Source organism: Canis aureus, chromosome 11, assembly GCF_053574225.1.
Source record: "Canis aureus isolate CA01 chromosome 11, VMU_Caureus_v.1.0, whole genome shotgun sequence".
NCBI lineage: Eukaryota > Metazoa > Chordata > Mammalia > Carnivora > Canidae > Canis > Canis aureus.
Genome location: NC_135621.1, coordinates 4,158,432 through 4,168,623, shown reverse-complemented (window position 1 = coordinate 4,168,623; position 10,192 = coordinate 4,158,432). Strand labels below are relative to the sequence as shown.

General features: G+C 41.2%; 1 protein-coding gene across 12 annotated transcripts; it reads left to right on the top strand.

The window, feature by feature from the left end:
- The first annotated feature begins 2,180 nt into the window (after nucleotides 1-2,180).
- On the top strand, nucleotides 2,181-9,800 carry LOC144323295 (uncharacterized). 12 transcript variants are annotated; one of them, XR_013388703.1, is made up of 5 exons: nucleotides 2,714-2,984; nucleotides 4,112-4,223; nucleotides 5,413-5,508; nucleotides 8,460-8,546; nucleotides 9,588-9,800. XR_013388703.1 is itself a non-coding variant. In XM_077913603.1 (2 exons), exons 1-2 carry the CDS (start codon nucleotides 2,513-2,515, stop codon nucleotides 9,603-9,605), a joined length of 366 nt encoding a protein of 121 aa, XP_077769729.1. In that variant the 5' UTR covers nucleotides 2,498-2,512; the 3' UTR covers nucleotides 9,606-9,800. The 12 variants fall into 12 exon arrangements, 1 of the variants encoding a protein (XP_077769729.1); XR_013388710.1 differs by lacking the exon at nucleotides 5,413-5,508 and having other exon boundaries at nucleotides 2,691-2,860; XR_013388709.1 differs by lacking the exon at nucleotides 8,460-8,546 and having other exon boundaries at nucleotides 2,697-2,860.
- The last annotated feature ends 392 nt before the right edge of the window (nucleotides 9,801-10,192 follow it).

The following is a 10,192-nucleotide window of genomic DNA, read 5'->3' as shown; positions in this document are numbered from 1 at the left end:
GTGAGACCCAACTACTTTTTTCCTGCCTGCCCTGGGCCCGCTGGCCCATCCTACTCTCTTGCCACCCCAAGTAACTTTCTGCTAACAAAGTACAACCAGTTTACTTCTAACTCCAACCCTTAACTCGCTACCATCTTTAAGCCCCTTTCCTCAGTCCTTATGATCCAGGTCCTGATCAAGTCTACCTACCCCAAAGGGCATTGGCAGACACCTTAATCAAAATTATTCTCTCCTGGGACGCCTGGGTCAGCGGTCGACCGTCTGACGCCTTTGGCTCAGGGCATGATCCTGGGTCCCAGGATCGAGTCCCACATCCGGCTCCCTGCATGGAGCCTGCTTCTCCCTCTGCCTGTGTCCCTGCCTCCTCCTCTCTCTTGAATAAATAAATCTTTAAAAAAAATTATCCTCTCCTGATCTCCAAATGTACAAAGCATTTTACATCTGTTATCATTCTCATCACAGCCACCCAGGTTTTAACTAATTTGTGTTTCTCTTTTGCCACTAAAAATTTTTTTATGATTTATTTATTTGAGAGAGACAGCATAAGCAGGGGAAAGGGCAGGGGGAAAGGAGACCCAACATGGGGCTTGATCCCAGGAACCTAAGATCATGACCTGAGCCGAAAGCAGAGTCAACTGACTGAGCCACCCAGACCCTTTTTTCCCACTACTCAGTTTAGCTCACACGTTTATTCAGCACCTACTCTGAGGGACCAAGCATAATGGCAGAGACTGAGGAAGCAATAAGAGAACTGATGAGGTTAAGGAGTAACAAATGATTCATGTGAGAAACATATAAAAATAATATAGGCTCAAGAGACCTTGAAGATTATGAACAGTGCTTTATGTCATGGGTACTTAATAAATATCTAGATTGAATGGAAATCAAAACCACAATGAAATATGACCTCACACTTGTTAGAATGGCTATTATTATCAAAAAGATGAGAGCTAACAAGTGTTGGTGAATACATGGAGAACAGAAACCCCTTGTGCACTTTTGATGGGAAAGTAAATTGGTAAACCCACTATGAAAAACAGAATACAGATTACTCAAAAAATTAAAAATAGAACTACCATATGACCCAGTAATTCCACTTCTGGGAATTTATCCAAAGAAAACAAAAGCACTAACTTGAAATGTGCATCTCATATTCACTGCACTATTGTTTATAACAGCCAAGATATGGAAGCAATCTGGGTGTCCATCAATGAATGAATGAAGAAATTGTGGTATAAATAATCAATGGAGTATTTTTCAGTCATAAAAAAAGACTGAAATCTTGCCATTTGCAGCAACATGAACTTTGTATTGACTGGGAAGTGATAAAAGTACTAATTTGTAGCAGATTTATTTAGTCAAGGATACATGTTGTAATCACAAGGATAGCCGTTAAAAGAACAGCATAAAAGGGCAAAACTAATGCACTAAAAAAAGGGAGAAATGAAAAAAAGGGGAGAAATGAAAAATAAACAAATTGGATGACATGCTAAGATTATACGTCATTTGAAACCTAGACATACAAACACCTCCTATGTACAGATTGATAATGTTATAATAGTTTTAATAAGCCACTTTTTATTGAGCTCACCTTGGAAACATTATTTCTAATCTCCACTACGACCCTGCAAAATTATTATTATCACTATTTTGCTGATTTAAAAAAAAAAAAAGTGGGCTCAGCCAATATTGAATAATTTATCCAGGACCACACATCTAACTTTCAGTCTAGTTAGGGAACTAAAACATAAACAGAAAACGATACTATTACAAGTTACTGAAATGAGTCTGCAATACTCAGGAAAGGCTAGATAGAGAAGATGGGGCCTGTAAGCACATGAAATACTACTGAAATATTATTCAGCTACAGGAATAAGCAAAGAAGCGCAGGGCAGCCCGGGCGGCTCAGCGGCTTAGCGCCACCTTCAGCCCAGGGCGTGACCGCGTGACCCCGGGGTGCCAGGATCGAGCCCCACGTCGGGCTCCCAGCACGGAGCCTGCTTCCCCCTCTGCCTGTGTCTCTGCCTCTCTCTCTCTCTCTCTGGTCTCTCATGAATAAATAAATAAAATCTTAAAAATAAATAAACTAAGTATATTCATAAAAATTAAGCTCCAGAAGAACAGCATGACCAGTATTTCCACTGTGAAATTTCAGATCCACAAGCGCAGGAAGGGGCAGGAAGGGCCCGGAAGGCTACCCCGGCGATCACGCTGCGGACCAGATTTGGGTGTCCCGTTTTCTTTTGGCTTCTCTTCGTTTTCTTTTTTTTGTTTTTCTCTTCGTTTTCTAAAGCAAAACACAATCTATTTTTTATTGGAAGTTGTTTATCTCGCAACACACGAAGCTGCATATCCTCTCGAAGGTCTTTCCATCTTTCGGCTTCTGCTGCGGTGGGCGCTGGATCCGCCAACACGCCCCAGGGTCATCTCGCAGGCGCCCCCGCAGCGCCCGCCACCCCCTCACCGCGTGGCCCCGCCCACCTCCCCTTCCGCGCGTCTTTCCGCTTTAATAATGTCTAATCCATCCACCGAGGCCAACAAGAATTCGGTGAGTTTACAGCCTTTCCGCAGCTTTCCCGCCATTTTGAACGCGGGGAAAAACAAACCAGCCGCCGTCACCCTCCGCGCTCAGAGGCCCCTCCGGCCGCCGTCAGACAGGACTCTACTTCCGGAAGGAGCCTGCCCTCCCCACCGGAAGCGGAAGAGAGACGGCGCGCGGCATTCTGGGAAGACCTACGGAAGCCGGGCGGCTCGGGGCGGGGGTTGCTGGCTGTTACCGGGGCAACTAGAAGCGATTGGCGGTTTTCCGCAGTTTGAAGCGGTTAAGCGGCAGAGGCTGAGATGCTCGGAGGTTTTTGGGGTGAGCGAAAAGGGCCTGAGGGCCTAAGAGAAGACTGTCCTATCAGGAGGTTATCCGGTCGTGCCCGCGGCGGGAACACCTGTCCTGGGTCGCGCCCACCTGGCTCTTGCGCGTTGCCCTGGAAGTAAGTGAGGCCCAGGGGCTCCTGCCGCTTCTCTGATCTTCTTCCGCCTTTTAGAAAACCTAAGTTGGCAATTGCAATATTACATTGCAGTGTGTTCTGACAGCAAAGTACATTTTTTTACAGTTGAGGAAAATTACAAAAGAAAAAAGAAAACTCACCAGTCATCCCAACTACCTAGCAGGGACTTAAATTTTTCATGTATAATCTATCACTTTTTTCCCCAGCACAAATATATTTTTTTACACAGTTGAGTTTATTTGGGAACGATCATTTTATATCCTGCTTTGTATCATATATATCACATATGTGTATGTGTATGTATGTATGTATCATATATAGGATATAATTGCTGTTAAAATCTTAGCAACAAGGAAGGCCTGCAGGATCTTTTTTTTTATTATTATTGGAGTTCGATTTGCCAACATATAGCATAACACCCAGTGCTCACCCCGTCAGGTGCTCCCCTCAGTGCCCGTCACCCAGTCACCCCCACCCCCCGCCCTCCTCCCCTTCCACCACCCCTAGTTCGTTTCCCAGAGTTAGGAGCCTCTCCTGTTCTGTCTCCCTTTCTGATATTTCCCACACATTTCTTCTCCCTTCCCTTCTATTCCCATATTCCCCAAATGAATGAGAACATATAATGTTTGTCCTTCTCCGACTGACTTACTTCACTCAGCATAATACCCTCCAGTTCCATCCACGTCGAAGCAAATGGTGGGTATTTGTCGTTTCTAATGGCTGAGGAATAGACCACATCTTTATCCATTCATCTGTCGATGGACACCGAGGCTCCTTCCACAGTTTGGCTATTGTGGACATTGCTACTAGAAACATCAGGGAGCAGGTGCCCTGGCGTTTCATTGCATCTGTATCTTTGGGGTAAATCCGCAGCAGTGCAATTGCTGGGTCGTAGGGCAGGTCTATTTTTAACTCTTTGAGGAACCTCCATGCACTCCACTCCACGCAGAGTGGCCGCACCAGGTCACATTCCCACCAACAGTGCAGGAGGGTTCCCCTTTCTCCACATCCTCTCCAACATTTGTAGTTTCCTGCCTTGTTAATTTTCCCCATTCTCACTGGTGTGAGGTGGGATCTCATTGTGGTTTGGATTTGTATTTCCGGGATAGGCCTGGAGGATCTTAATGTAAGTCTGTAGTGAATTGAAGAGACAGAGATGAAATGGACGCAGCACATGAAGACAATTCTTTCAAGAAGTTTGACAGAAAGGAACAGAGAAAGGTCAGTAGCCAGAGAAGAATGGCAAGTTTAAAAAGTTGGAGTTTTTCTTGAAGAAGAGAACATTCGGTGACATTTATTAATACAAGCGTAAAGATTAGTAGTCAGAGCTGAAAAATACTGCCAAGAAAGAGAATAACTGATTGGATGATTCCCTGAAGAAATAGGATAGGATAAGATCCACACATCAAGAACATAAAATTAGCTTAGGAGGTGGAACTGGGTAGGAGGATGTCAAGATGGATTATGGGTGTTAGTAATTTTAAGACTATTACAAGTTGGCAAGAGTAATAAAGATGATAGATAGATAGATAGATAGATAGATAGATAGATAGAGCCAATAATAGGTATGCTTAGCCACATTAGTAGTAATATAAATGGAATATAAATGGAATAGTAATATAAATGGAATATAAATGGAATACCTATTAAATTGACCTAGATTAAAAAGCAAATAATATGTGTGTTGGGCAGGGCATCAGTTAAAGAGACACTGCAGGCGGGAATAGAAACTGGACTTCTCTCCCCTCCCCCAGGGATTTTAGAACCATATATATATCCTTAAAATGTGTGCATACTTTGACTAAGCAAGTATACTTCTAGGAAGTAATCAAAACTCACACATGTATTAAGCTGGGTGGAGTTCATTTCAGCTTGTCCACCAATGAAAGATGAGTGAAATATATTATACCCATACTTCTTAGAGACATGGATAACATGGATTCAGATAAGAGAAATTCACTTATATTAGTTTCAGTAAGAGGATCTTCAGATTTTATGGGAAGGGAATGTGGAGTTGCCACCTGATTGACTACCCTGATACACAATCAGGGGGATGCTTTAAACCATTAAAAATTATTTAAAAGACTATTTAATGATAAAGAAAGATATGTAAAATACATTGTTACGAGAGAAAAGTAGGGTATGAAATATGGATTATTACCACATGATGGGTTTTTTTTGCTTTTTAGATATTCTGCTTATCTCTATTATACATAATGTATATTTTATAAGGACATATAAAAGTCATTCTTTTAAAGATGTGAATAGCTTTATAAGAGGGAGGAAGTTGGGGAAGCACTCTCCTGATAATCTTGAAATGGATGATGGCTCTCTGTAAAGTAGGAAATCAAAAGAAATTAGATGCTTTAACAAGCTGTAAGAACTGTTTTTTTTTTAATGTATTTCATAGATGCATATTTATCAGTGTCCCACCAGTCTCACAAAGGATTGTGCTCAAAAAGAGATATACACCATAGTAGGAGAAAGTGATCAGAACAGGCAAAAGGTAACTGGAAAACAAAATAAAATCAAACAAAGGCAAGCGTTTGTTAATACCCCCAAAAATCATGCTGACAGATCCTTCATAATTGCAAGAAGAGTACACACAAATTAGTCTCTGATGTTCCTCACAACTAAAACAGAAGGAAAACATTGTTCAAAATTTCACATGATCTGTAAGAGATTTTTTTTTAGATTTATTTATTTATTTATGATAGAGAGAGGGAGAGGCAGAGACACAGGAGGAGGGAAAATCAGGCTCCATGCCGGGAGCCCAACGTGGGACTCGATCCCGGGACTCCAGGATCGTGCCCTGGGCCAGGCGCCAAACCGCCGAGCCACCAAGGGATACCCTGTAAGAGATTTTTTTAAGTTGCTTAAGAGAAATATAGTTTGATATAGAAACCTGAGAAAAATTGCTCCCAAGGTCTTTATAAGGGAATAATATGAGATTTGTCTATTACTATTGTGTTTATTCTATTTTGATAGAATTTAGAAATATTTGGGATCTCTGGGTGGCTCAGCGGTTTCGCGCCTGCCTTTGGCCCAGGGTGCGATCCTGGAGTCCCGGGATCGAGTCCCACGTCGGGCTCCCAGTGCATGGAGCCTGCTTCTCCCTCTGCCTGTGTCTCTGCCTCTCTGTGTGTGTGTGTCTATCACAAATAAATAAAAATAAATCTTTAAAAAAAAACATCTAAGAAAGGTTATTCTCCTATTTATTAACTACAAGCTCTCATTAAGTACTGTGAGAAATAGAAACACATGTCAGACAAAGTCTCTGCCCTCATCTTTTGTGAAAGAATAATATATAAGAGCATGTTTACAATATATAATGAAAACCTAGTAAGACAAATAATTAGCATGATGAGTACTAGAATAACTAATATGAATAACTATAAATCAAGGCAACGTGAAGTTTGGTACAGATTTTTTTAATTTTTAAGAGTTAGGGCATAGTTCACCCAATAAAAGACTCAGTTCTCAGGGCCAGATAAAGCAAGAAAAGATAAGCACAGAGACCTTGAACCTGAAAATTCTATGTGAGAGCCCTAGATGGAGAATTTGAGGGATACTAGGTCTAGATTAGGGGCTCACCTCAGCCAGGTGAGGAAGGGATCTAATGGCAAATAATAGAATCCTATTACATATTAACTATATAAAATTGGTCAGGTAATGTAAGTTCTTTGGACTTCAATTTTTTTTATCTCTTAGAGGAGGAGAAAGGAGACTGTCAGACAAGATGATCTCTTAATATCTCTTCTAATACTAACATCCTGTGATTACATAGGCCAGAGAATGCGAACTCATTTCCTTCATAATGTTTCATAAATGAGTAAATGAATTTGATGTAAGAAAAATGAGGAGTGGTAGAGATTAGAGTGGTAGCTTAGATGTCCCATCTAGGGGATCCCTGGGTGGCGCAGCGGTTTGGTGCCTGCCTTTGGCCCAGGGCACGATCCTGGAGACCCGGGATCAGTCCCACGTCGGGATCCCGGTGCATGGAGCCTGCTTCTCCCTCTGCCTGTGTCTCTGCCTCTCTCTCTCTCTGTGTGTGACTATCATAAATAAATAAAAATTAAAAAAAAAAGGGGGGGATCCCTGGGTGGCGCAGCGGTTTGGTGCCTGCCTTTGGCCCAGGGCACGATCCTGGAGACCCGGGATCGAGTCCCACGTCGGGCTCCCGGTGCATGGAGCCTGCTTCTCCCTCTGCCTGTGTCTCTGCCTCTCTCTCTCTCTCTGTGTGACTATAATAAATAAATAAAAATTAAAAAAAAAAGATGTCCTATCTAAAACTCCAGCCAATCCTTGCATGAGTGAGGACCCAATGTTGTCATGTTTTCTGAATTTTCATAAGAAACAAGAATACCATATTTTTAGGAATATTATATAAAAGAAACAAAACACCTCTGCTGGCTGGATACAGTTCATGGATCACTAATTTTCAACCTCTGCTATAGATAAAAGGGCCTAAACAAAAATAATAAGTGTTTAAATGAAAAGAACTAAATATTAGATTTCCCCTAGGTAATGAGGGGGAGGCAGTAACATTAAGATAAATACTAAAATCAGTAGAAGGTTTGGAGGGAAGGTACTTGGCTGTGAGTTTTTTGAATACAGGACAAACTTCTCAGTCATAGATGTCCACAGCACATGAATCAAATTAAGCTGTTGAGTTTGAGAAATCTATGAGATTTATCAGGGCAAAAAGGTGCAGGAAATAGAAGACAGGAGTTTGGGGAGAGAGGATAAAACAGGAGTTAAAGATGTAAGATTCATTCTCAGTTTCATTAAACATATATCACAATATGTATTTGTTATTTCTTAAGACTATAAATTCTATGAGGGCAGAAACCAGGTATGTGTTTTTCACCACTTAGCCAGCACCTAGCATAACGCATGGTAGGTGCTTAATGTATGTTGAATAAATACTAAATATACCATGTGCTTCACAGTATACAAGGTACAGGGTTGAATTAGAAAATGTTCTCAAAGAAGCTGATAGGCTAGAAAATGACTTATATATAATTAAGTTTGAGGGATCCCTGGGTGGCGCAGCGGTTTGGCGCCTGCCTTTGGCCCGGGGCACGATCCTGGAGACCCGGGATCGAATCCCACATCGGGCTCCCGGTGCATGGAGCCTGCTTCTCCCTCTGCCTGTGTCTCTGCCTCTCTCTCTCTCTCTGTGACTATCATAAATAAATAAAAATTAAAAAAAAAAGAAAAAAAATTTAGAAAATGTTCTCAAAGAAGCTGATAGGCTAGAAAATGACTTATATATAATTAAGTTTGAAAGTACTTCCATTTTTTTTAAAGGCACCATGCGATTCAGAAGAGAAAAAGTATTTTAAAAAGAAGTTACACTGGGGCTTTGATAATGGATAGTTAAGATGGATCATGCAGATGTTGGGAGGAACTGATCAGAAGCATGTACATTAAAGGTGCATACTTTTCTTCTAGAAGTAGAGAAGTGTTTGCGACTGCCAAATAGGGAATGGAGAAATAGTTTGAAGCCAGAACCTTGAGAATCACTCAAATGTAAAGAAGGTAAGGAAGGAGAACCAGCAAAGTAAACAGAAGAGGTTATCAGAAAGCCAAGCAAAACATCAGGAGAGTGAGTTACATAGAACTTAAAATCCCTGTTTCAAGAGAAAGCCGTCAATCGGTATTGTCAAATACTATAGAGACAGCAGGCCATCAAGAAAGAGCCGTTGGATTTAGTGACAACGAAATCATTGATGACTTTCAACTAAACAACTTCTTTATAGTTGACCAGTTACTAAAAGGAGAGGAGCGTAAAAGACTATTAGAATTAAGATACTTTTGATTTGCTGAGGGAGGAAGGGAATGGAGTTACTTAGGAGCAGGGGGAAAACCTAGAAGAGGAGAGGATTAGGTTGCAAAAAAAAAGGATAAATTCACAAAGCAAGATTTTAGAGGATCTAAACAGTAGTAAGTACAAGAAAAGAGAGAAGAGTCATGGCATTTTAATTCTAACAAAGATTACTCAGTAGGGGCACCTGGGTAACTCAGTGGTTGAGCGTCTGCCTTTGGCTCAGGGCATGACCCGGGGGTCCTGGGATCGTGTCCCACGTTGGGCTTCCTGCATGGAGCCTGCTTCTCCCTCTGCCTATGTCTCTGCCTCTCTCTCTGTGTGTGTTTCTCATGAATAAATAAATAAGATCTTTAAAAAAATAGCAAAGAATATATTAGTTAATCTCTCAAAATATTTTCCCTACTTACCTAGTTTCTTTTTATCTTTATGGCTCCAAAGTAACTTTTGATATACTGAAAAATAGTAATAGAACTTTAGCTTCATAATATTTCTTAATGCTTCCTAAAAATCCCCTTTTTGTAAGTAAATAGGTATTTTATAGTATGAAACTCCTTCATTTTTTTGTTACGCCACATCCATTCAAGAAACCACTCCTCCCCAACTATAACTTGTGTAGTTCGTGTGGGGTTGATTCCCAAATCCCCACCCAGCCCCCACTCCTATGCTTGATCCCAGATCTGGCCAATGACAATCATCACTGATACTTTCACGTGTACTATAAGAAAAAAGACCATCTTTCTCTGACATTGCAGGTGCTAAAGGCCAGGTGAACTTGGAGCTGATAGGCTACCTTTGCCACCACGTGGAGGCTTGTTTAAAATTAAAGCTAAAAAAGCCAACATGGAAGATAGAAACCAAATCCTGATGATATTGTTTGAGCCCAGCGATCCAGACATGCCTCGAGACTAGTTTTACCACTGGACTTTTCAGTTAAATGAGCCAATAAACTTTCTTTTGTGCTTAAACTTGGGTTTTATCTGGACTTTTTTCATTTACTACTGAAAACATCCTAATACAGGTATACTTCATTAAGTCAACATTATTTCTGTTTCTTCTATGCCTCATTTTTTAAAGATTTTATTTATTTGACAGAGAAAGAGCACAAGCAGGGAGAGCAGCAGGGAGAGGGAGAGGGAGAAGCTGGCTCCCCGCTGAGCAGGGAGCCCAAAGCAGGGCTGGATCTCCGCATGACCTGAGCCAAAAGCAGACGCTTAACCAACTGAGCACCCAGACGCCCCTGTATGCTTATTCTAAATTTGTTACTCTAGAATGTATGTGTAATATATTCCACAGTTCTCACTAAATTAATCCACAAATTTACTACAATCCCAATCTTAATCCCAGTGGTATTTTTTTT

What these genes read in the sequence shown, in the direction of transcription:
- LOC144323295 (XM_077913603.1), top strand. Translation starts at nt 2,513, where the DNA reads ATGTCTAATCCATCCACCGAGGCCAACAAGAATTCGGTGAGTTTACAG.